Genomic DNA, 27,370 nt, shown 5'->3' with positions numbered 1-27,370 from the left:
TGGTACTGTTTATCAGCTATTTTTACCCGGGAAAAGGACCAGATGTAAGTCAAAGTCGGTGGCAGTGTTTATTGGTCGGTGTCTCCTGGGGGCATCTCTGACCTCCTTAGTGGAAATGTCTTCCCTGCAGGCTCAGTCTGTCAGGTTGGCAAGCTGAATGACAGCTCAAGTAGGATTCTTGTGAAGAGCCGAAATGGCCTAAATTTCGCTCATCATACAGGACCATGCTTCATCTCTTAGGTCCCAACTCCTTGTGTCAAACTCCCGTAGATATGCTTACTTCCAGCAGAAGAAAAGACGAATCTTTTTTTACACTCTTGTCACAGAAATCAGTTGAATATTGGTGAGGAAGTTTTAAGACCAAGGTATCGTAGGCTAAGTCCTGACCCCTGGCCTTAGTGCCTGTGAAGATTCTCGCTGCTGTGCAGGGTATTGGAGCCTAAGGAAGACTGGATCTTTGTGAAGTTCCACTAGTGCTGTTTACCTCTCCTTGTTTATGTCTGCATGTTGGTAAAAATCAGATTACTGACAGAAAAAATGAATTCATGTTTTGAAGTAAAGTAGGTTAGACAGTAAACCTAATCTTGACTTCTGAAGATAATTGTAAAATTCATTTCTTTTTTTTTTTTTTTTAAATGTTTATTTTGAGAGAGAACGAGCAGGGGAGGGGCAGAGAGAGAGAGAGAGAGAGAGAGAGAGAGAGAGAGAAACACAGAATCCGAAGCAGGCTCCAGGCTCTGAGCGGTCAGCACAGAGCCCCGACGTGGGGCTCAAACCCACAAGCCATGAGATCATGACCTGAGCTGAAGTCGGCCACTCGACCGACTGAGCCACCCACGTGCCCCTAAGATTCATTGCTATAAGAACACTTGTAAGGTTTTTGCTTAATTTTGTTTATTTTTTCTATCCTAAGACTTGCTACATTTGTGATGAACAAGGACGAGAAAGCAAAGCAGCTACCGGTGCTTGCATGACATGTAATAAACACGGATGTCGGCAGGCTTTCCACGTGACGTGGTAAGTATGCTTCTATCGTCGTACAAAACCAAAATTCTTGTGCTTCGTACAAGGAAATACCTTGTAAATTAAAGGCTTAGGTACTCAAATATTTACAGTAAATTTTATTGGGATGATTTCTGTGTTTAGAGTTTCTTCTAATAAAGATGATTCTAATAATTGAATTTACCAGAGCAGATTTTCAATAGGTGGATTCTGGTTCTCATGTTTTATTTAGTTTCATTTTGTTTAAAATATCGGTGTTTGTTACCTAACCTTTGATTTGTTGTTAGGACTGAAAGAGCTGATGTAGGTAAACTTAGTGCTGTGCCTGCAATATTAGTAAGGATTTTAATCAGTGATCGTGTTTCTTCACTGCATGTTTGAAGGTGGGGGAGAGGGGGAAAGCAGTCACTATCATATTCTCAGTATTCTGGTGGCTACTTCTTAAGAAGTTACTTAAGATACTTTTTTGGCATAAAATTTCAAGAGTAAAAATTATCCTAAAATAAAATATTCAACATAATAGACAACAGTTCAAAATTAAAGTTTGGGAGTAATCCAAGGACTTGTTACTTTTAGGAAATAGTCTGTATTTAGCAGCCAGTATAGGCACATGCTTTATTTCCTGAGCTTTTAGTGTATGGATTTAAGAAGTCCATTTTAGATTAATTTTGGGGAATGGAAAAGACTTTTGGTTGTATAAATTCTGTTATTAATGAACTTAATTTTTCTAAGATGAAAATTCTTTCTTGGGTAAAGATATATGCTAATACTACTGTAACTTTGGAATGTTAAAAGTGGAAGGCCAAATTGACATATGACAATGATTATAAACTTTAGCACTTTGTGGGTTTTTTTTTTTTTTAAATAGGTTTTATTTATTTATGTATTTATTTATTTTTTTAATTTTTGGGACAGAGAGAGACAGAGCATGAACGGGGGAGGGGCAGAGAGAGAGGGAGACACAGAATCGGAAACAGGCTCCAGGCTCCGAGCCATCAGCCCAGAGCCTGACGCGGGGCTTGAACTCACGGACCGCGAGATTGTGACCTGGCTGAAGTCGGACGCTTAACCGACTGCGCCACCCAGGCGCCCCTTTGTGGGTTTTTTTTTTAAATGAATATCATAACTTTAGGATTCGATTCCATTTCTTCTATTGTTTTTGACTGGAAAACACAGCTTATGTTTATCTTGCCTCCTGTATGGTTCTATGAACTGAAGCATTTCCTTGTAACAGTACGTAATCTGCATCTATGGGGCACATCCCATCCCAAGTCATTTCAGTCCTTTAGAAGCCTGGCCTTTCTGTTAGCACCTGTGATAATAGAGTGAAGAAGTAAAATGGGTGGGAGGTATCTTAAAACAATTTAATGTCTATTTGGTAATGTTAAACATTTATATATATGTATGTTTAAAACATACATAAATCTTCATTCTTACTAGAGGTAGATGGATCAAAAGTTTATTATAAGCTACAAATGTAACTTAAAAAATATGTACTTGATCCCAGTAAGAATAAAGCTTTACATTTCCCCCCTTTTCTCTTAGATGTATAGGGTTTAATTACAAACCTTACATGCTTGGAAGTGAGTTTTAATTTATTTATATATATATAACTGTAGTTTGAGATTTAATGTATACATATTATGTTTTTATATATATTTTTTGGCTTTTATTTTCAGTGCTCAGTTTGCTGGACTACTTTGTGAAGAAGAAGGTAATGGTGCAGATAATGTCCAATACTGTGGCTACTGTAAATACCATTTTAGCAAGCTGGTAAGAATTTATCTTGAACTTGCAAAATTCTGTTTTATAAAAAAGGCATAATAGCTGTTGCTTTTCTCTTGATTTTTGTGTGAAATTGTTTGCTTAGCATGGTCTCTCCTGGGATTTAAAAGATCTAGTAATTCTTAAAGATTTTGCTTTGCTTTTGTTCATTTATAATGATGAATATTATAAAATAAGTTCTATTAATTAATAGTAAATGTTAGGATACATTTAATAGAAAAAGCATGTATAAAGAACTCTATAATCTAACTCTGGTGATTTTTCTCACTTGTTAGTCATCTTTTTTGCTATATTACTATTATTTATTTTCATTTTTATTTACTAGGAGATCGTAAAACTGAAACAAAGCTGTTTTGTAACTTCTTGGTTGAAGATGTTGAGAAAGATGTATTTAAATACAACTTTGGGAATATTTTAGATTTTTTCCAGTTTTTACTGTTACATAATAGCATAGATGATTGAGTTGGTAAAATTTGGTTAGTTGTTACATATATTGTGTCCGTTTTCCTTTGAAGGATCGATATTTAATGTCCTAAGTGTCTATTTTTTTAGTCTTCAATGATGACAGATTTGTACATGAAAGTTTAAGTCTTCTTTGTTTTTAATGTCTTGTTTATATTTTTATTAACTTTCCCTTGTGAATGGGGCTATTTTTTTATTCCGTTCTTTTAGGTAAATAGTAAGGGCCTCTTACTCATGAAATCAGCTCATGATTCTCTTCTGGTTCATGCATATAAAATACTTAGATTGTGTAAATATATTGCTTGATATCAAAAACTTTTATTTTAAGGACAAAGAATATTGAAGTGTTTTAAGACTAATTTTGAGATAGTAAAATTGGAAATTTTGCTTTCTAGATGTTAAAAGCATTTTGGAATCTTAGTTTTCTAAATGGAAGATGATATAGATCAAAATTCAGAAATAATGAAAATGGATTATGAGAGTCTGTAAATTGAATTTTCTCATTGCTAGTTACTGACATGTTGTTGTCCCATTTGCTAGTTAGGGAGGAAAAGTCTAATAATTTAATAAGATTATTTAACCTACATTTGCATAGAATTTGAATGCCTTTCATAGTCATTTTTGTCTAATTTGAACTAGTTATGGTACCACCCAGTTTTAAATACCTCAAATAACTCTCACTGTCATACTTTATTATGAAATTGTTTAAGTATTTTAAACAGAAATGTGTGCATACTTTTATTAATGCTTTGAGAAATGCATGGGTCTAATGCTGACATTTCCTTTAATTTTTTTCTTAATGAATTGCAGAGACAAGTTTTTAGAAAACTATGCCCTAATACTGGAAGTATGAGATATAAAGGCTTCTTGCTTTTTCTAGTGTGGCAGAAAAGTAACTCTTCAAATATTTTCTTTTCTTTTCTTCTAGTCTTGGCACCCTTCTTCAGTATGGCATTCTCTATTTTGGTTGGAACTCCTTTTCTTTTTTAAAGAAGACAATGAAAATTATAGTTGATTTCTTTTAAGAGGTGGTTTTGTGATAAAGTGACAAATAAGCTCCTGCTTATTTGAAAATATAATCTATTTTCACACATTTTCATAAATGTACAAAAATATGGCATTAATGTTAAATTTAGGTTTAGATTTTCCTTTATAATGCAATAGACAGCATATAGATGGTGTCTAAACTGGATTATATAGTTTGAAATAGCGAGGTGGTTTTTTTTTGTTTTGTTTTTTTGTTTTTGTTTTTACTTCAGTAGACATTTTTAAGTACTGCACACTTGAATTGGTTTAAGCCTAACAGATTATTTAAAAATTTTTTATATACATATACATGTATGTATATATATTTTCTTTTTTAGAAAAAGAGCAAACGGGGATCTAATAGGTCATATGATCAAAGTTTAAGTGATTCTTCCTCTCACTCTCAGGATAAACATCATGAGAAAGAGAAAAAAGTAAGTGGATTTGTTGTTGCTATATATGTAGCACATCTACTTAATAGTTTTTTTTTTTTCTCCCTTTTTTAGATAAAATTAAGTTCTTGATAGCTGGATTGAGACATGGAAATACTGAAAATTTTTGACTAATTGAGAGTATAAAGTCAAAGAGTAGGTTTAAAATAATGCCATATTTGTGAATATGTTTGTATGTACCTGTTTCAACTGAAAATTTGAAATACAGCTTGACCGAAAGCATGAGAGAGATTTCTTGCATGTGTTACTGTGGTCATCTTGTGAAATCTTTAGGTGACTTCAGCATTTGTGGCTATACATTATTAACTGACTATTTCACATGTAAGTAAAAATCTCATCATCTTTTTCACTTTATAATGGAACAGTTTTGAAGTTCTGTATATTCTTGACTGTTTTTCTCCCCCAGTGGTGCTGCTAATGGTTTATTATTATTTTTTTAATGGCCAAATGTAATATCATTTGAGAATATTTTATCTTTTAATAAAGCACTAAAAGCTTGCCTGATACTAATCTGTCTTTTTCTGACTTACCTTTTTTCTGCTTACGTTTTTATTTATTTTAAAGGATAGGATATGAGTAATTTTTAGTGAACTAATAATAAGTACAGTAGAATCATTCATAGGTTATATTGCCAACATAGGAAAAGGATACTACTGTGAATTGTTTTTAATGAAGTGAGGATAAAAAAGACATCTTCAATCGGAAAGTAATATTACTCTTCAACATTTGGTATAAACTAGTTTGGAACCTTTTCATGTCTGTAAATTCTTAGGATTTGGGAACAGATTTGATTTGAATTTATGTGTGTGTCTTTTTTTAAGGTAAACATTTTTAAAGCTTAAATTTTTAATTTTGAACTTGGGTTTTCAGTTATGAGTGAAATAATAATTATAACTTTGTATTTGCCTTTATAGCATTTGTTAGGTTTATATATATGTTTTATAGACCTTATAGGCAGCAAGTGTACATATTCATCTTGATTTCTTTAATGAGGTGGTTTTGTGATAGTGACAATTATAGGGTTCTATTTTGCTGTCTTGTTTGGATTACTGATGGGAAAATGGCAGATTGGGTTTAATTAGCAGTTTTACTAAGAAGTGCTGTGAGATTTTATGTAAGCTTATTTTAATCCACGAATGAGGGATATAGGTAGGGCTCATTGTAAATTGTGAAGAGGGAAGTCTTACTGATGATATTCTTCTCTTCAGCCATTTCATGAGCATTATCTTGTTTAAAGAAGTGTTTGTGGTATGACCATGTTTATCCTAATATATGCCCGTCATGGTTGTTTTTAATGGTCAGTTATTAAATGTAGTACAATGTTTAATAAATACAGTGCTAATGACTATATTTATCTTTTTTGTTGTAGGAATGAGATTTTCATTTTATGAGTGTTTTTACAGTTGAATACTAGGTTAACAACATTGTATTTAGTCAAACTGTTTACCTATGAATTTTAGCAGTTGGTATTTTCATTAGTATATGAATACTATTTGCATTTTGTTTCTGGCATATGTAAGATTAGTATAACTTGATTTTGTTGTCAAACTTAAAATCATTTCTACATTTCATTTTGTAATAGTTTTTCTGATAATCTATAAAGGCTAGGAGGTACACATAGTATACATTTATTGTTGGACGTGGTTGCTTGCCTTGGGAATATTTGGGAAGGGACTTTTTTTTTTATTATGGTATGATGCTAAGTGATAATACAGCTGTAAAGACTGGGTGTTATAGACTGTGTCATCCCCTATGCCTCTTTATCTCTTTTAAGATTTTAATATCTAGTAGGTTTATCTAGTATATTCTTACCCTGTTATAAAATGTTGCATTGAATGGTAGCACTCACAATCCATTCTGATTTTAGAATACTGTATATTGTGAGCTGAATTTTGGTCTTATTCATGAGGTATGTTGGAGTCACTCTCCCTTCGAATTTTTTTATCTACCTTCATACTGGTACATGTTTTAAAATCTATTTTAAGTATTTTGTATTAAGTTATAACTAAGTGGTCATAAAGAATATTTCATACTGATTGTTGTGCTATCCAGATCCCTTATTTGAAAATGAAATCAACAGTTTATAAATTACCTTTTTATGTAACTATGAGAACATAAAAAAGTGCATAGTTTTTGCTTTTCAGAGAATTTCTGTGTGACCCAAGATATATCAATACTGGTTAGATATTAACTGTGAGAAAGGAAAATTAATAGTGAGTTACAACTTTGAATAAAGGACAGTTTCCATACAAATGGAAAAGTTGGCATATATATGTATTTTTAAAGGAACAAAAGTACGTGTTTGAAATGAATTGAAACTATGTATAGGAGGGGTTTAATTCAGTCATTACACAGTTTGTATCTTTAAGTATTGTTTAAGAAGAATACCCTCTAAGACTATTTTTTTTTAAATTTTTTTTTTTTAACGTTTATTTATTTTTGAGACAGGGAGAGACAGCATGAACAGGGGAGGGTCAGAGAGAGAGGGAGACACAGAATCCGAAACAGGCTCCAGGCTCTGAGCTGTCAGCACAGAGCCCGACGCGGGGCTCGAACTCACGGACCGTGAGATCATGACCTGAGCCGAAGTCGGATGCTTAACCGACTGAGCCACCCAGATGCCCCTACCCTCTAAGACTATTAATGTTCATTATAAAACAGAATTTTCTTTTAAGCCTAATATTTTTATGTTTACAGAAGTGAGATTGTGGGCCAAGGTTAGGAAATGGAGAAGGGGTATCAGACATGGCAATATGTGGTTGTATTGTGAGGTTCCCAGCTTCAGAAAGGATTTTTTTCTGAAAGTTAATTTGTAGGTCTTTATTTAGAAATCTGTGGTTATTTAATGCATTGAGATAATGCAGTTCAAATGATCCTCAGACACATCCTCTCCCTACTCATTAATGTTAACTAATCCATGATGTATTAAAAGTGTGGTATTATACTTAACAATACTTTGCAGCAAAGTCACCATTAGTGACAATGTATTATGTGGAAATGCGCTCATTTCCATGTAAGTTTTCTAGAAAATTGTTCTGTCCCCTACTGTAGCTGTGAGGGATTATCTCCTGCAGTGTTCTCCACCCCCCTTACTTGCTCTACTTTACTGTTATTAACAATTGGCAATAGATAAAGGAGCTTTTGCCAACATAAATATTGTTAGTGTATGCTGGGTGTTTGTGGGAGGTAGGTTTGCAGTTAGTGTTTTGTGAACCACAGATATTGACTTACCGTTTTGTAGGAATACTCATTTCTTTGAAGAGAACTGGGCTACTTCTGTGGCTCTCAGAGGACAAACTCTCATTCACAGAGTTGTCATTACTTTTCTGTATCTTTTTAAAAGTTTTCAGCATTGAGAGCTACCTGTCATCCCCTTTCCTTTTTTGTGTACTTTCCTTTTGGAAATCTTCCACTCAAGTTAAAGCTTTAAGCTTCTACATGTGCAAAGAGTTAAGAGAGGGCAAGGTCTTTTCAGGAACAGCAGTTAAGAATGCCTGGGGTGTGTGTTCGGTGGGGCTGAAGAGTGACAGGAGACCACTTGGTTAAAAAGGGGCCAGTTCCTGAGGATTTTATAAGTGATGCTCGTTTGATCCTTCATCCTGAGGTGTTGGGCAGCCAGCCAGAAGGATTAAAATTTTGTTGACTTCTGATTTTGCAATAATTTTAGACTCTGAGAAAAGTTGAAAAATAGTACACATTTCTCTGTACCACTCACCCAAATTTTCAAAATGTTGACATTTTAAGCTTTATCATGTCGTCCCTCCCCTCCCCTCTTTGCTGTCCCTCTTTTTCACTCTGTATATTCTTTTTCTGCAGTACTAGAGAATAAATTAGAAACGTAATACCCCTTTAGCCTAAGTGTACTACTCAGTGTGTCGTTTTAATAAAAAGGGGGATTTTCTACATGATTATATAGTACAATTATCAGAATCAGTAAATTAACATTTTTTACAGAACCGTTAGCTAATCTGCACATCCCATTCAAATTTCCCCCACTGATACCCTCCATACTGACGGGGGAAACTTTTTCTGGGTCAGAATCCAATCCAGGATCACGTTTAGTTGTCATGTCTCCTCAGCTTTTCAGTCTGTTCATTCTGGAATATTTCCTTAATTCTTTGTCTTTCATGACCTTGATGACCATGAAGCCCTGTTTCAGGTTCTTGGAGACATTGCTTTGATCTTAACAGTGGATTTGATGGTCACACCCTTGTTTTACTCTTCCTGGAATGGTTTTCTGAGAGTACTCTTCAGTACCTTGTTACTCTTCAGAAATTGGTTTCCTTTTAAAAGTGTGTTACCGATTTTAAGTAGACATTAATTTTTGTATACTCAACTTCTAGTCAGCTGATTAATTTTCTTCATTATACACTGATACTCATAGATTGCCATCTATATAGTTGAGTTGTTCATGAAAAGGTGGTACTGTTTATCTTTGTCTGGAAGCCATTCCTTACTTTTATATTGTCTGCTTTTTGCATAGTATATGAATTTTCAGGACCACCAAATAACCTTTCCTGATTTAGTTTATCTCTGTATTCCTTTATTTTTTTAAACAAAAAATCAGATTGCACTTGCAACATACTACTTAAAAAATCGCCTTAGTTAAATCATCCAATTCATTAAATACACTTTCTACTTTCTGTGTTACCACAGGCAACAATGTTGTTAAACTTTCAGCTTCTATATAACAAGGACCCCTTTTCGTCTAACATACAATTAAATTTCTCTCACTTTGTTTTATGCTCTGGATAGCAGCCTTCCTGAAAGGCCAGAAGGTTTCAAGTAATAGTCTCTTCAGTATTCATTAGTCTTTCCTCATAATCTCCTGAAAGTCCTTTTAGCTTTTGCCCATTGCTTAATTCCATGCCACTCCCCCATCTTAGGGTTTTTTGTGATGGTAGTGTACCAGGCCTCATAACAAAATCTGAATCAGTTACCTATTGCAGCACAATAAATTCCCCTAAAGTTTAGTAGCTTTACTATAATAAACATTTATTGTCTCACAGTTTCTGTGGGTCTGGAATTTGGACTTAGGGTTTTTCTAGCTCAGGGTCTCTCATCCGATTGCGGTCAGGATTTTGGCAGGAATACAGTAGCTTGAAGCTTGATTCAGGCTGGAGGATGTGCTTCCAAGGTGGCTTAGTCCCATGGCTAGCACGTTGGTGCTGGCTGAGTAAAGAACCTCGCTTTCTGGCTGCGTGGGTATTTCATTAGGGCTGCTTAGGTGCCGTGTGACAGGGCACCTAGTTTTCCCCAGGGTGAGTGATCTAAGAGCAAGGTGAAAGCTGCAGATTTTTTTTTTTAAACGTTTATTTATTTATTTATTTATTTATTTATTTTTTATTTTTTAATATATGAAATTTACTGTCAAATTGGTTTCCATACAACACCCAGTGCTCATCCCAAAAGGTGCCCTCCTCAATACCCATCACCCACCCTGCCCTCCCTCCCACCCCCCATCAACCCTCAGTTTGTTCTCAGCTTTTAACAGTCTCTAATGCTTTGGCTCTCTCCCACTCTAACCTGTTTTTTTTTTTTTTTTTTTTTCTCCTTCCCCTCCCCCATGGGTTTCTGTTATGTTTCTCAGGATCCACATAAGAGTGAAACCATATGGTATCTGTCTTTCTCTGTATGGCTTATTTCACTTAGCATCACACTCTCCAGTTCCATCCATGTTGCTACAAAAGACCATATTTCATTTTTTCTCATTGCCACGTAGTATTCCATTGTGTATATAAACCACAATTTCTTTATCCATTCATCAGTTGATGGACATAAACGTTTATTTTTGAGAGAGTGAGTGAGCCCAAGCAGGGGAGGGGCAGAGAGAGGAGACACAGAATCCAGAGCAGGCTCCGGGCTCTGAGCTGTCAGCACAGAGCCCGATGTGGGGCTTGAACTCAGGAACTGCTAGATCACGACCTGAGCTGAAGTCGGACACTTAACTGGCTGAGCCCAGGCACCCTGAAAGCTGCAGTTTTTTTGTGACCTAGCCTTGCATGTTACATGTTGCCTTCCCACCCCCCCTTGTTGAATGACTTTTTTTAAACTTTTTTTTTGGTGGTAAAATATATATAAAATAGCATTTGCCATTTTAACCACTTTTTTTTTTTTTATTTTTTTTTATTTTTTTTTTTTTCAACGTTTTTTATTTATTTTTGGGACAGAGAGAGACAGAGCATGAACGGGGGAGGGGCAGAGAGAGAGGGAGACACAGAATCGGAAATAGGCTCCAGGCTCCGAGCCATCAGCCCAGAGCCTGACGCGGGGCTCGAACTCACTGACCGCGAGATCGTGACCTGGCTGAAGTCGGACGCTTAACCGACTGCGCCACCCAGGCGCCCCTGCCATTTTAACCACTTTTAAGACACTTCATTTTTGCGATATTCTGTTGGTTACACAGAGCAACCTATTCAGTGTATTTGGATACTACCTATGGGCAAAGATCATGGGATATTCTTGGAGGCTGGCTACTCCACCTTGAGAATTAGGCAGATACCCTGTTTCCTATTAAATTTTTCACTCACAGGTTTTAGCATCCATTGATGCTTCTACCTGAAATAGTGTTTGACAGAAAATAATTTTCCATAATTCATTCTATATCCATTAATTAGTTGGTATTCTGTAAATTAGAGCTTCCCTCCCGTTCTCTCGTTTTTCATCAGTAATGGGGAAGGGAGGATTCTATAAAGGAAGTAGCCATAGATACAGGAAGAAAATTAGGAGAGATCTGGTATGTGAATATTTTAAGAAAGTTAGTGCTCAGCAATTAGATGCATTTGAGAGATCAACTAATATAAAGCAAGTATATGTCTTTTGAATTTAATGCTGAAGAAGTTCGAGACAGTCTCAGTGTAATGGTCAGAGGAGAAGCTAATTGAAGTTGGTAGATGAATAAAGTAAATATGGGGAAATGTAAATAGAGTATTTAACTGTTTTAAAAGAATTTTGGATGTCAATAAGAGGGAAGAAATAGGGCAATAACCGGAGGAATACATGATACTAAGGTGTAGTAGTGAACAAGAAGAATACTATGTCTTCCTGTATTGTGGGAGGAGGAAGGAAAGAGTCATTTAGATCCTTAACTTCGTCACCTGGATAATGAAGCAGAGAAAATAGGTATGGACAGAATCCTAAGGGAGATATTGCTATGCAGAGTGGGTGTAAATATAAGGAAAAGGAACAAGTGAGTTGTCAGAAGTGTTTAAAGTAGTGAGTCATGGGATCCAAGTTGGATAAATAGATGGACGTGAAACTAGGGGACAGGGTCACATAGATTTGGACAAAATGTTGGAGCAAGGGTCTGGAAGACTCAGTGAGGTCCAAGAACAAGTAAGAGTGTGAATCAATGCAAAGTTATGGAGAAAGTATAGATCATAGTGGTTTAATATTTCACTGGTCGTTCTGACATCAGTTATTGCGAGACAGGTCTCCATGGGTCTCTCAGATTCGCACACATCTTATGAATAGAGGCCTTGACTGCCTTTGTTCCAGGTTATCTTTTCAGAGTTGTTTACGAAATGAACAGTCTTGGAAAATGGAGGCACCGTCATCAAGAGCAAAGGGAAGATGTGCTTATAGCCATGGAAAATATACAGAGATAATATCTCTTTCTGGGGTATTTGGCAGTAGGCCTGCTTACTGTTCAGAATTGGGTTTCCTAAGCCCAAAGTTCCTCTCCTGTAATGAAACCCACTATGTGTGCAAGCATCATTTGACGCTTTTCAGGTCATCGTGTTAAAACTGGGACTTGGGGAACCCGTGGAAATGCTGACATTCTGGCTACTCCTGTTGTTGTGAGTAATAAAGCCCTTTGTGTATAACCAGGACTCTGGTGTCTTCTTGCAGCATCCATGAAGCTGGCAGCTCACTTGTTAAATAGGATAGTAGACCCTTCGTAATTTCTGGCACAAGATGTTATTATACGCATATTGAAGAAGAGAGAATTTAAGTGAATGCTATTGGAATTGAGGATGTTCAGGAATTGTGAGATTTGTCTACCTAGGATTAACCTTATTTTGGCTAATTGTGGTCTTGTGGTCAGGGCTGTTGGGATACTGTGGTTGAAGGTCTTACATGGAGTAGGGAAGAGTTACCTAAAGAAAAATCATGGGCAGACAAAAACAAGAGATACCTACTAGTAAATGACAGAGCCAGGATTTAAGACCAAGTATGCCTGACCCCAAAATCTATGGATTATTTTTCATATATCTTCCTGTCTTTTTCTTGGAGGTTTAATAATCACATTTCTTTAAAAGTTAGATAAATCAGATATATTACAAAACTTTTCTTTTGTATGAGTACACATGGTGAAGTTTTTTCATGTTCTAAAAAGAATGCTAGTGCAAAGAATCTTGGGAACCTTTTTTTTCCTTATGAATCTTATACAGTGTTTCAGGAGGTTGTTATTTAGCCTAGTAAATGTTTGGGAGAAGGGATTTATAAAGAGTGTGTAGCTTAGAAGGGATAGATACCTTGTCAAAGAGGATGGATGACAAGTGAAAATTACAAGTCGGTGTGAATAACCTTTTTGAAATTTTTCTTGAATTTAGATGTTGAAGACAAACATTAATATAGTGTGCATCAATTAAATGGCATGTCCGTGAAATGGGCTTTTGTGACTAATTGAATTGGTTGAAGGCTAAGTTCTTTAGTCTATAGAGTTATTATTTTTCGTAAGGTTGAGATTCCACAAGACATTAAGACTCAAATGCTTACATACATTTAGGTGTTTAGGGTTATATTCCAGCTATCTAAAAACCATAGCATTATGGAGATTAAGTGGCTATAAGGAATTGTTTTACTATTATAATACAAATATTTGTCAATATATTATCTATGTTAAACTATCCAGTTTAATTTCCTTTTTCATAGTTGAAGAAAAAAGGACATGCATGTTTAATTGATAAACGTTTATGAAGCATCTACTGAATTTCAGACACCATTCTCATTTCCTAGGAAAACAAATTAAAAATGTAGAGCGTCTCATTGATATTAAACAGTTTGTCCAAAGTTAGACATTTGGGAACATAATAGTGAGAAAGCTCAGTTTATATTTTTAAACTTTTGTGCTCTGTTCATTTGACTTTTGTATGTTTCAGAAATGGAGCTACACGCAGTGAGAGTGTTGAGTAAATAGGTGAAGTTTTTTGAAAAGATGTTTACTGTATTTCATCTAATTTGACTTGTCACTGATTTATACATACCACTAAGAAAGAAAAAAGGATGCCAAGTAAACTGTGACATAGGATCACTGTAATATACGTGTCCATTTTATAGGTTTAAATAAGTTAGTTAGAATCTGTTAAATATGGCATGTCAGGAGCTTAAAGTTCATATTCTTTCCCCCAAATAAGTATTAGATAATTACTTTAAGGTGTATCTGTAAGATGGTTATTTATCACTATTTAGCTACTTATAGCATCTAATTTTTAGAAATGATATAAATGGCCAAGAATAAATGAAAAGTTATGATTTGTGTGGAGTGGGATATGTGTGCCTCACGTTTCTCATTGTGTCTAGGTGATATTAGTATTTAATCTCATAGGATTGTTGTAAAAATTAAGTAAATTAATGCATGTAAAAATGCCTTGGCACTTCTTAAAAATTTTTTTTTTTTAGGATTTGCTTATTTTTGAGAGAGAGAGAGTGAGGAAGGGCAGAGAGAGAGGAACAGAGGATCCCAAGCAGGCCCCACACAATCAGTGCAGCGCCCAATGTCGGGCTCGAACCCACCAACTGTGAGATCATGATCTGAGCCAAAGTCCAATACTCAGTTGATTGGGCCACCCAGGTGCCACCCCTGCCTTGGCACGTCTTAGAAGTGCTAGTTGGAAATCTGGTTGTCCGTGCAGAAAACTGAAAGGCATCTTAAGTGTTAGTTAATATTATTAATATTATTATATTTAAAATCCATGATTTTAAAAGACAAATAATGGGGGAAGGGCCTTTTAATAGGAGTAAAAGATGCAGTATATATACAAAAGATGCAATATGCACTTAAATTTTTTTTAGTTAAAAACACTTTTAAATAAATTTTTAAAAATGTTTATTTATTTTCAAGACAGCACAAGACAGGGGAGGGATAGGGACAGAGAGGGAGACACAGAATCCAAAGCAGGCTCCAGGCTCTGAGCTGTCCGCACAGAGCCCAATGCGGGGCTCAAACCCAGGAACTGTGAGATCATGACCTGAGCTGAAGTCAGATGCTTAACTGACTGAACCACCCAGGCACCCCTTTAATTAAAAATTGTTTTAATTAAAAAAATTGTATTCCTAATTTTGCTTCATAATTTTATTTATAAAAGACTGGAAGAAAAGTCAGTAGGTGTTAACCATGATAGCTATACTATATTTAGCTTTTTTTTTTTTAAGACTATTTCCTAAATATTGTTTAGTTTGTTTTTAAATAACTTATATACCAGGTTATTTTTACCTTTCTATTTTTTCTTTAAGTTTTTTAAATGTTTATTTTTGAGAGGGAGAGAGAGCGAGAGAGTGAGCGAGCGTGAGAGAGAGCATGCATGAACATGAGCAGGGGAAGGGCAGAGAGAGAGGGAGACACAGAATCAGAAGCAGGCTCCAGGCTCTGAGCTGTCAGCACAGAGCCAGAGGTGGGCTCGAACTCATGGAATGTGAGATCACGACCTGAGCCAAAGTCAGATGCTCAACTGACTGAGCTACCCAGGTACCCCTTACCTTTCTATTTTAAAAGATTTTAATATTACAAGAAATTTGTATGAATAGTACAATGAACAGCTATGTAGGTTTAACCTAGATTCAACAATTGTTGACATTTTACATCACATTTGATTTATTTTTATACATATGTATAAAATACAGAGACATTTAAAAAACCTTGTGTATCCATTTGAGAATCAATTGCTTACATGGTGACACTTCATCTCTAAATAGGCATGCATCTCCTAAGGACATTCTTCTACATTGCTGCAATGTAACTATCTTACTTAAGAAACATAACATTAATGTAGTGGAAAGTCATGTATTACATTATTCATTAATTATTAATGTTATAAATGATCACCTGTTGATTATATTTAATGTATTAGTGTAATATAATATAATACTACTTTGATATAACATTAAATACTTAGGAAATAAAACATAATTAATTATGAAATATAACCACTATTTAATACATAGTCCATATCCAAATATCTCCTTTTGTCCCAGTAATAGCTTTACTTTAATAGCTGATTTGAAAAATTGACTCAGGATAGAGTGAAGTATCAGATATTGCATTTAGTTATTTCTCTTTAATTTGCTATAATCTAAAAACAGTCTCCAGGCTTTTCTACCTTTTTGACATTGATATTTTTCAAGAGTCCAGACCATTTGTTTCACAGATTATCCTTCTCCAGGGATTTTTCTTATTTATTTACACCTCCTGTTTAGATCCAGGTTAAATATATTTGATAGAATTACCACATAAGGGGTGTGTTGTTCACAGCGCATCGCCTCCTTTAAAAGAAAATATCATCATATCATATTCTTTTACTGGAGATGGTACTTAGACGCCAGTTCTGTTTGGCATGTGTCCCTGTTTTACAATGGACCCCTGCCTGGAAGGGTGATTTGAGACTTAGATCAGTCCTTCTTCTCCGTAGGCCTCTTGCATTTGTCCAGTATTGGCAAGGACAAAACCGTTGTCTCAGATGCTGTTCTCACATTGGCCCCCAGTGCTTTCCAGTGGAGACTGTTGATTTGGGGGTTTACTTGCTACTTCCTTCTCCCCTCACAAATACTGTTACCATGCATGTCTGTAGGGCTTTGTCCCAACCTGCGTGTATTTTGGAGTTCATGGCGATATTTTGAACAATTGGTTTTGTTGTAAATGTTAGTCCACGGATTTTGGTTTTCTTGTTTAAGCTGTTTCTTTTTATGTGGGGACTCAGATTGGGAAACTGTATGCTATATGCTGCCACCAAATTCCCTTTCTTACTATTTTATTTTTTCTTATTTTAAAAGGAGTTTTCTACTTGTGTAATTTTATCATCTGTATGTATAAAGACTATAGATTTTTATATGTTAATTTTATATGCTACTACCTTATTGTATCATGTGAGGTATTTTTATCACTGATGATTCACGCTATCATTGGTTCACGTAAAATTTTATTTTACTAAAAAATTTTTTTGAAACGTTTATTTATTTTTTGAGAGACAGAGACGGAGCATGAGCTGGGGAGGGGACAGAGAGAGAGAGAGAGAGGGGAAGTCACAGATTCCAAAGCAGGCTCCAGGCTCCAGGCTCCGAGCTGTCAGCACAGAGCCTGATGCAGGGCTCGAACTCATGAACCATGAGATCAAGACCTGAGCTGAAGTTGGACGCCTAACCGACTGAGCCACCCAGGCGCCCCTGATTCACTTAAAATTTTAAAGGGGGTATTAACCTCAAGTGATAATTTGTGACAGAAGTAGTACAAAGTAGTTTTACAATACCTTACTGTTTTATCAGATCTTTTGTGTCATAATAGCTGTATCTTAAAAGCAAGTGATTTTTGTTGTTGTTTTTCACTTCACAAATAGGCAGTTTCAGAAACAAATTGATCTCAAACTTTTAGTTCTAGCATTTCATTTAAGAGGGGAGAATGTATGGAAAAGAAGTATGTAGCATATAGACAGAACATTTTAATAAAAGCAGTTTGGGGTTGCTCTCCAGCCACTTGTACTTCTCTGTACAAGCTTATTTTGCTTCTCCTATGATAATGATAATGCCTTGGGCCCTATATTTCTCTCTGCATAGTAGTTCTAACTCCTAATTCTGTTTACTATGATAAAAATACATGTAATATTTACTATCTGAACCATTTTTTTTAGTGGAGCATCTCAAGGTTTTTTTTAAGTTTGTTTTTTTAAACAATCCTCTAATTCTTTTTTAATTAATTTTTTTTTTGGGGGGGGCGGACAGAGCATGAGAGAGAGAGAGAGAGGCAGAGAGAGAATCCCATGAGGGGCAGAGAGAGGGAGAGAGAGTGCAGAGTCTGAAGTGGGGCTCCAGCTTAGCTAAAGCAGGGCTTGAACTCATGACCCATGAGATATTACCCGAGCCAAAGTTGATGCTTAACTGACTGCGCCACCCAGGCACTCCAGTTTTTTTAATGTTCGTTCATTTTTGAGAGAAAGAGTGAGACAGCACAAGTGAGGGAGGAGCAGAGAGAGAGAGGGAGACAGAGAATTCAAAGCAGGCTCTGCGCTGTCAGTGCAAAGTCCGATGAAGTGCTTGAACCCATGAGCCGTGAGATCATGACCTGAGCCAAAGTCAGAAGCTTAACTGACTGAGCCACCCAGGCGCCCCTATCTTAACCATTCTTAAGTGCATATAGTTCGGTGCACTGATAGCTGTGTCAGGACAGCAAGAAGTCTAAAACCTCAGTGCGCGTGCTTTGCCAGAGATTGAAAATGGCAAAATCATCAGTCACAGAAACTTCTAGGTCAAATGCATAATGAGGGGCCCTAAAGGTAGAGAATATAGCTTGCTGCACAGATTCCAGCACAGCCTGTTGGTTTGGGCTCCTCTCAAAGAATGCGTATTTGCAGGAGAGCTGATATAAAGGAACAAGTAAAATGCCAATGAATCATATAGAGGCTTTAATACCTAAAAAGTTCAACAAGACGCCTAGTCTCCTTTTTGATAGTGGGGTAGGGTATCAAGAGACCTACGAGGGATCAGACATTGTAAATCTCACATAGTTCCAAATAACTTCACTTGTTGAGCAGGTCCCTGAATTTTATTGTGGTTTTCACCTGGCCTTGGTGGGAGAGGTGTGATAACATCGAAGGAAGAGTGTTGAGAGTGATGCTACTGACTCAACAGCCCATAGCGAAAGCTTTGGAAATCAGAGGCTAGAGAGACACTAAATCCTGGCATACCTGTTGCAATGTGTGACATTTGGCAAGGGGATTTAGAGTGTCCTGAGGAAGCGCTGCAGACTTCTATCGGAGGCCTTGCAGTATGCACATGAACTGACTTGATCCTCTGGTTATAAGTGGTATGGCAAAGAAGGCATTGGCAGTGTCCGGGACAACTTAGCAAGTACCATCAGTCCTTGTAATAGATTAAGTCTGTAGCAGCTGTGACTGTGAGAGCAATAACTAACTCAGTTGACAGTAATTTACTATTGTTAAGTCTCTAGCTCCTGTTCACCTTTTTTTTTTTTTTTTTCCAGTGGCCTTGCAAGGTTTTTGTGTTGAGATAGCACATCTGTTACTTTAAGTCTTTAATCAAGGTTGTGGTTTCCCTTTGTCCTCCTGGAATTTCTGTTCCATTTCTCTTGGGCCACTGAGGGAAAGGAAATGGTTTGGGAAACTATTTTTATGTTCCATTAGCACTTCCTGATTGGGGGAATACTGTTTGGCACTTACAGGGTGGGTAATGACAAGCATATAACACAGGAGTTTGTAAACTTTTTCTGTAAAGAACCAGATAGTAAATATTTTACGCTTCGCAGATCACATACAGCCTCTGTCACATATTCCCTCTCCCCACCTCCACCCCCTACCATTTTTAACAGTTCTTTAAAAATACAAAGATTATTGCTAGGTTGGGTGTCATATCAATTCCTGCTACACTTTTAGGTATATAAGCAGCAAAAGAATAGTTAATTACCCAAAGGCTTGGCCTACAAAGTCATGTTAGCATCCTTGCCCTACTGAATCTGTCCACTGAATCCTAGTGCCTTTTTCTTTAATGGCCCAGATAAGATAGTGATCTGGGTATCTTCTCTCCGCATTCCTCAGCATACTTGAATGGTTATATATGGTCATTGATTGATTCCTTCTTGGTGACAGGGAAACCTCATTGCCATCTCTAATCGTTTTTCTTCTTCACAAAACTGGTGTTGCCTTAAAGGATGAGGAGGTTGGGGAAGAGTGAGAGGTTGTGGGGGTAGAGAGTGGCTCTGTACCATTAAATATGCCTTTGTATTTACTTTCAATTTTGAAAGGCACGGTGACTGCTCATGAGTCACTCAAATAAATTTCCCATCTTTTCAGAACTCACAATGCCCTATTAAGTGATGTCCTTGTGATTGATACCATTTATTTCAACCCTTGGAACCCCTTGACTTAGCAGCCAGATTCTACCCTTTGGTTGACTAGATCTTGGCTTAACATAGTGGGGACCTCTTTTGGAGAGCTTGCCTTAATCTGGAATATCTGCCACCCCATTACTAAAGTAGCCTCTCAAGTTTTCACCTACTTTCAGTAAGGTGGTAGTTTCATAAGGGCTGGGAGAGTGTTTCAGGGTGGCTTTGCCAACTGGTAAGAATTTAGCTAGATTTCTCGTTATCCAGTGGTGACCTGTATCACACTGTAAATGCTCTGTTAGCATTTTAAATCCAATCTGGGGGCATTAAGAGCCTGAATACTAGTCAAGGTCTCAACTGTACTTTTCCATGGGAATTGGTTTATCTCTGGAAAATCTCCCTGAGAGGACTGGAACTTCCTTTAAACAGCCAGGACCCACTGAGATCTTTTACTGTCATCTCTAAATGAAAATCAAGTTGGCAGGATAGCCTGCAGGAGGTGTTTTGCTACAGTTTTGCTGATGCCATTCTTCTTCAAGTGAATCAGAGTTTTTAAGATTTGCCTCTTTTCTGTCCACTATGGTTGCATGCTAGCTTTCCTCCTTTCCTATTCAGTAGAGGTCAGTGTCTCTGTAACTGTTACCTCAAGAGGGTTGGAGCATTTTGTCCTCCAAGGATGAATCTATATCAATAGATCATAGAACCTATGAATGAATCTTACTCTTAAAATTGGATGGAACTGAAGCCAACTGGTGTATTGTCAAGGAAGTCTTTCTCTCTGGAGAACGTTTAGCAACCACCAGAACATCATTTGGACAGCTCTCTCTGTATTTCCCAGTTCTCAACCTGCAACCATCTCCTCAAATCCTTCTCCTTATAAAACAATAAAATGGAGGACGGTTTATTTACTGCCTGATTGCCCATATAATTTACTTGATATGTTTGTTACCCGTTCCCATAGACTTCTCTTGGATCCCATTAATTGGCCTGTGGCACCCTTATCCTTACTTTTCCAGAAGCCCCTGTCTCTCTCTAATGGCATCATGTTCTCATCACCAAGCTGTCAGGGGCTGTGAAAGAGGTCCATGATTACCCTACTTGTAACTGCTTAGGAGACAGAAGAATTCTGGGTCAGGGATGAAGGCCAGTTTGTTACTTACATGAGTCACAGGCCAGAGTATCGGTATTTTTGTACCATTCGCCCAAGACCCAGTTTCCATAAGGCAACACAGAGAGGGCCACGTGACATCTGCTTATGCCATCTGTTGCATTGTAGTAGAAAAACCTTGAGTTTAGGGCATCTGAATCTTTTGTAATGGACAGTAAGCATGGCTGCCCTTTGCTCCCAAGGTAGACACTGTCTTACGATTCTGTTCATTATACAAACAACCTTGAAAAGATAGTCTAAAACAATGGGTAAGGCATTGCCTCTCTCCTAAGACATGCAGAGAAAACAGTAGAGACTCCTATAGAATTGTCTCCCAACACTTAACAGTTCTCAAATTATGAGTTGGCTTAATATAGTGTTAATTTTTCATTCACAGCTAAGTCCAAAACCGGTGATCTTGATTGGCAGACAGCTTTCTTCCAGGTCATGAATCGGGAAATTAGGTTCTTTCCATCTTAGGATTTAGCCTTCTTTTCTGTGTTGCATGGCTGCCATGGTCATTTGCATTAATCTCTGGAAGAGGATGGAGCATGGACACTTAATTGTTGGGGGCTGTTAAGGACCATGCCCAGAGGTGACTTCCATGCTTTTTCATTCAGATTGCATTTGGCTAGAACCCAAAAGTTCTATAGCTGCATATAAATGCAAAGGAAACTGAGGGAAGTGTCTAGTTATATAGTCTCAGGAAGATAAAGAGATGGGTTTGGTGGATAGCTGGCATACCTCATTTTAGCCCATTCTTTTTGTTAAGTCATATGTAATTACAAAAACTCAAATAAGAGAGAACATTTTAACCATTTCAAGTTAATAATAATAAAAAAACCCAAAACCCACTCCTGAATCTGCCATCCAGAAATAGCCATCATTCCTACTAAGTAAAACATTGTAGATGTCATTTTTATACATACATGTAGAAACATTAAAAAGGATGGTTAGGTTGATAAAAGTTATTTTGTTAAGATGATGTAATGCTGTTAATACTTAAAAAATATTAAAGTCAGATTTAGGTACATAGAAGAAAAAGTGAAGCAAAATAGATACCACAATTGAACTTCAAATAAAATTTCCTTATCACAAAAGATATTATTTCCGTAAATAAATGGATATTATAAAAACAAACACCATTATCTTTCCAGTTTAGATGCTCTCAGCTGTTAGAGAATATTGCTAAAGGAACAGGAAATTTATTATTTGGCATAAGAAGTTCAGAGGCTAGACTTTTCTAGATTGTTAATTTCACAATAGCCGGTCCAAGAGTGGCAGGGCATTGTGTTTTTGTGGTTCTTTTGGCTTTTCTGGGCATGATTGCCAGGTCGCTGCAGTTATTCCCAGGATCTTGACCTAATACTTGAACATCCGAAAGCAGGAAGGGAGTACCTTTTTAAGAATGGGATGTTCAGTTCATAGCCATCTCACAGAAAATGTCCCCTTCTGTCTTATTATCCCAACCCAAACCTATCCCAGACCTAAAGCAGTCAGTGGCTAAGGAGAATAGATTTATCTTAATTGACTCAGACACACCCATGTTCCCTGTCTGGGTTGGAGTATGAGGCCACTTTTATCAGTATATGAGAGAGTGATTAGCCAAAGAAAATCCCTTCTACAAGGAAGGGATTTATGTGTAATTACTGTTTGGTGGCAAACTATTATGTTTCTGACTAAATGCTTCAAAATCTATATTGAGTTCTGCTATAAAAACCTTAGCAACCCCATTTCTGCTATCCAATGTTTAAAAAAAATTTTCATGTTACATTTTTCAGGTTTGTAAAAACATAATCACTTCCTCAGAGTTCTGTATTCAGTTTGTTAGATGGTCACTACCAGGCCTCTTACCACAGCTTCTCCAGTAAGTTTTTTATATCATCTCTTAAATTGACTGAGTTTTATTGTCAAGTTTTTTCAAAAATAAGTTCTTTTTTTTTTTTTTTTTTTTTTTTTAAATTTTTTTTTCAACGTTTTTTATTTATTTTTGGGACAGAGACAGACAGAGCATGAACGGGGGAGGGGCAGAGAGAGGGAGACACAGAATCGGAAACAGGCTCCAGGCTCTGAGCCATCAGCCCAGAGCCCGACGCGGGGCTCGAACTCACGGACCGCGAGATCGTGACCTGGCTGAAGTCGGACGCTTAACCGACTGCGCCACCCAGGCGCCCCTCAAAAATAAGTTCTTACAGCCTGTATTGTCTTGAATTTTTTCATAATGGGAAATCATTCCTGCCTTAACTTTAGAATTCTTCTTCCATTCTATAGGTTGCCTTTTAGTTTTGTTTCCTTCACTGTGCAGAAGCTTTTTATTTTGATGTAGTCCTAATAGTTTATTTTTGCTTTTATTTCCCTTGCCTCAAGAGACATATCTAGAAAAATGTTGCTATGGCTGATGTCACAGAAACGTCTGCCTATGCTCTCTTGAAGGATTTTTATGGTTTCAGGTCTCACATTTTGGTCTTTAACCCGTTTTGAGTTTATTTTTGTGTATGGTAAAAGAAAGTGGTCCAGTTTCATTCTTTTGCATGTAGCTCTCCAGTTTTCCCAACACCATTTGTTGGAGAGACTGTCTTTTCCCCATAGTATATTCATTCCTCTTTTGTTAATGATTAGTTGACCATATAATTGTAGATTTATTTCTGAGTTTTCTGTTTTTTTTCCATTGATCTATGTGTCTTTTTTTTTTTTTTAATGTTTATTTATTTGAGAGAGAGTATAAGCTGGGGAGGGGTAGAGAAAGGGGGGCAGAGGATCCGAAGTGGGTTCTGTGCTGACAACAGTGAACTTGATATGGGGCTCGGACTCACAAACTCTGAGATCATTACCTGAGCTGAAATGGGACATTCAACCTACTGAGCCACCCAAGTGCCCCTATGTGTCTGTTTTAAAAAGATTTTTTTTTTAACTTAAACTCCTCCCCTGCTCATGCTGTGTCTCTCTTTGTCTCAAAAATAAATAAAAACATTTTTTATAACTTTTTTTTTTTTTTTAACGTTTATTTATTTTTGAGACAGAGAGAGACAGAGGATGACCGGGGGAGGGTCAGAGAGAGGGAGACACAGAATCAGAAGCAGGCTCCAGGCTCTGAGCTGTCAGCACAGAGCCCGACGCGGGGCTCGAACTCATGGACCGCGAGATCATGACCTGAGCCGAAGTCGGCCACCCAACAGACTGAGCCACCCAGGCGCCCCAATAAAAACATTTTTTAAAAAGTTAACAATATTTGTTCTCCTGACCCGTTTCTTTACATTGTTGTGATTTTCTTTCATCAGTGTTTTATAGTTTTTCAGAGTACAGGTCTTTCACTTTTTGGTTAAGTTTATTTCTAGATATTTTATTAATTTTGGTGCAGTTATAAATGGAATTGTTTTCTTAATTTCACTTTCTGCTACTCCAATTTTAGTGTATAGGAATGCCATAGATTTCTGTACAATGCTTGATTTTGTATGCTGTTATCCTCTGGTGGTTTTTCGGTGGAGTCTTTGAGTTTTCTATATGTAGTTATCATGCCATCTACAAATAGAGTTTTACTTCTTCCTTACCAGTTTGAATGTCTTTTATTTCTTTATGTTGTTTTATGTGGCTAGGACTTCCTGTACTGTGTTGAATAAAAGTGGTGAGAGTGAACATCTCATCTTTTTCCTGACCTTGGGGGAAAAGCTCTCAGTTCTTCACCATTGAGTGTGATATGGGCTGTGGGTTTTTCATATAAAGCCTTTATTATATTGAGGTAGGTGAGGGCTAATAAGTATTTTTGCCTCTTTTGGAAGCCAGAGGGAATGGCAAGGGTACAGTGTAAAATTTCAGCTAGGGCGGTATAAGTTTTTTTGTAAAACCCCAGATTCAGCTCTCTTTTTTAATACTTGATTAAATGCCTTGTACTAGGTTTTAATCTGTCAACTATGTGGGATGTCTCATTCCTATGGGAGCATACCCTGATTTTATACAATTCATTCTTAGCCTAGATCCTTCCTTGACTTCCAAAGAGTCAGCACCTCTTCACTCTTCCTGTTTTTGTATCCTACTTGTTCCTTTTTCTGCCCTGAAGCTGGTATTACTCTTTAGGCAGAAAAATAACAAATTAAGGGGGCAGGAAAGCAAAAAGATAAAAAGATCTCTTCTTTCCAGATTTGGGAGTTTTTGTGATATTCTCAGAATTCTAAGGAATTGGAAGCAGGATGAAGAGCTGAATTCTATAGCTCAGACTGGGACAGTTTCTGCTCTTATTTCTAAAATTTTCTGTTTTATTGCTTGGTTGCCAGTTTTTGTTTAATGCATTATTTTCTTACATGTAAGTATTATCATAACATTAAAAATTTATTTATTTACTTATTTATTTATCTACCTACCTACCTATCTATCTATCTATTTATTTATTTATTTAGAGGGAGAGGGAGGGAGCGTGCATGTATTGGGAGGGACAGAAAGAGAGTCCCTAGCAGTCTCTGTGCTGTCAGCAGGGAACCGTGAGATCATGACCTGAGCTGAAACCAGGAGTTGGATAGGTAATTAGGTAACCAGCCTGAGCCACCCAGGTGCCCCTGTTAATGTGTTATTATCTGCTTTTGTCGTCTCCCCAGTTTCAGTTACTGTTGGGTTTGTTGTTTCATTTCTTTTTTTCTACTGGTTTTTGTTTGTTCATTTGTTTTTTACTTGGTTAACGTTGGAAATTTTGATGGCATTTTACATCACCTAATTTTTAAGCGCTTGAGAGTTAGTTGAACATAGGCAACTTAATAGAAGTTCACTCAGTTCCAACACAGAATTATGTTATATTAAAATAACTCATATTCATTTCCTTTCTTTTTTAATTTTTTTAAATGTTTTTATTTATTTTTGAGAGAGAGAGAGAGAGAGGGAGAGAGACAGCACAAGCGGGGGAAGGGCAGAGAGCAAGGGAGACACAGAATCAGAAGACACAGAATCTGAGCTGTCAGCACAGAGCCTGACACGGGGCTCAAACTTGTGAACTCCAAGTTCATAACCTGAGCCTAAGTCAGAAGCTTAACCAGCTGAGCCACCCAGTGCCCCCCGTTTTCTTTCTTATGTTATGGCTACACAATTACTTTCTGATATTCGGCTTCCTGGTGAACTCTTCTTGGCACTTAGTAATAATGAAATTCTTTACTACATACCAGTGAACCTTTGTTAAAAATTTAGATTTTTTTCTGGAAAGTAACCTCCCGCCTAATAATGCATTCCTTCTAGAATTCACTTTTTAACTTACACCAAACATTTCTGTCAGTGGTTCAGTGATTATATGTGTACTTTCAAAATTCTCTAAGATCTCTCTGATTCTTTTGGGTCTAAACACATGAGTTTATTTTAAGGGTTATCTATTGTTGTGTACTTTAATTTTCCTTAAAAAAATTTTTTTTAATGTTTACTTATTTTTGAGAGAGGGAGCAGGGGAGGGGCAGAGAGAAGGAGACACAGAATCCAAAGCAGGCTTTAAGGTCTGAACTGTCAGCACAAAGCCCACTGTAGGGCTTGAACTCACGAGCTGTGAGATCGTGACCTGAGCCAAAGTCGGACACTTAACCAACTGAGCCATCTGGGTGCCCCTTAATTTTCCATCAGGAATTTCTTTACCCATTCCACTTCACACACAAGAACTCTAAACATAGGTTAAAAACTCCTGTATCATTGTTCTTAAAAATAGTTCATTCTGGAACTAAAGCTATTTTAAAATTGAAATTTTTTTCTCCCTTCTTTTCATCTTTTCCTTCCTTTCTCCACTCTTTGACCTTTCCATGTAAAAATTTCTCATCATAGCCAACTTGTCCATTTGTTTTTTCTTTACATTTAAAAAAAAAGTCTGCTTTTTAAAAGTTTCTTTTAAGTTTCTTTGAGGGTGTGGATAAAAGAGTCTACTCTGTGATTAAGTGACTTGGTTTATAAAAATAGGTCCTCACAGGGCTCTTTTAAGGATTAAATGAGATATATGTATTTGTATGGTTCTGATTATTTTTATTGTTAGTTGTGCTCACTGATTCATTGGGAGTGACACTGGTTCTGACCTATGGCTTTATATAAAAAATATCCAATACTGGTTTATTTCCTTCTGGTTGTTTTTTATTCATGCATATATTAACCACTTTCCTAAATCTCTCAGCATTTCTTCAGAACATACTAATTTTAATGGCCATTGTATGGTTTTATAATGATTTTTTTCAGTCACATGTCTGCTGTTGCATACTCAGATTGTTTGCAGGTTTTTCTCATGGCAAATAGTACTGTAATAAACAGTATTTAATCCTTTGTTCACCTCCTAGAGGTGAAATTTCTAGGACAGAGAATATTTTTATGGTTTCTAATTCTTTTAAAATTGTCCTTCCCAATTTATACTGTCTCTAATATATGCAAGTGCTCATTTGACCATAACCTGAGCAACATTGGGTCTTATAAAAAGCAAAACTCAACAATTTTGATTACTAGTGA

At 36.6% G+C, this 27,370-nt stretch overlaps 1 protein-coding gene across 16 annotated transcripts in view; it reads left to right on the top strand.

The window, feature by feature from the left end:
• Positions 1–27,370, top strand: part of MLLT10 (MLLT10 histone lysine methyltransferase DOT1L cofactor) — a 237,019-nt gene that overhangs the window by 109,377 nt on the left and 100,272 nt on the right. For 15 of the 16 annotated variants that reach the window (XM_053894995.1, XM_019460596.2, XM_019460594.2 and 12 more), the window contains 3 exons: positions 914–1,017; positions 2,682–2,775; positions 4,614–4,709. In XM_053894995.1, coding sequence (XP_053750970.1) covers positions 914–1,017; positions 2,682–2,775; positions 4,614–4,709 — 294 coding nt within the window. The remainder of the gene's footprint in view (positions 1–913; positions 1,018–2,681; positions 2,776–4,613; positions 4,710–27,370) is intronic. The other variant, XM_019460585.2, reaches the window with a different exon arrangement.

The sequence above is a fragment of the Panthera pardus genome, unplaced genomic scaffold (assembly GCF_024362965.1).
Source record: "Panthera pardus isolate Hobbes unplaced genomic scaffold, ASM2436296v1 HiC_scaffold_6, whole genome shotgun sequence".
NCBI lineage: Eukaryota > Metazoa > Chordata > Mammalia > Carnivora > Felidae > Panthera > Panthera pardus.
The sequence above is the reverse complement of the archived record's forward strand: the minus strand, read 5'-3'. Positions and strand labels throughout refer to the sequence as shown.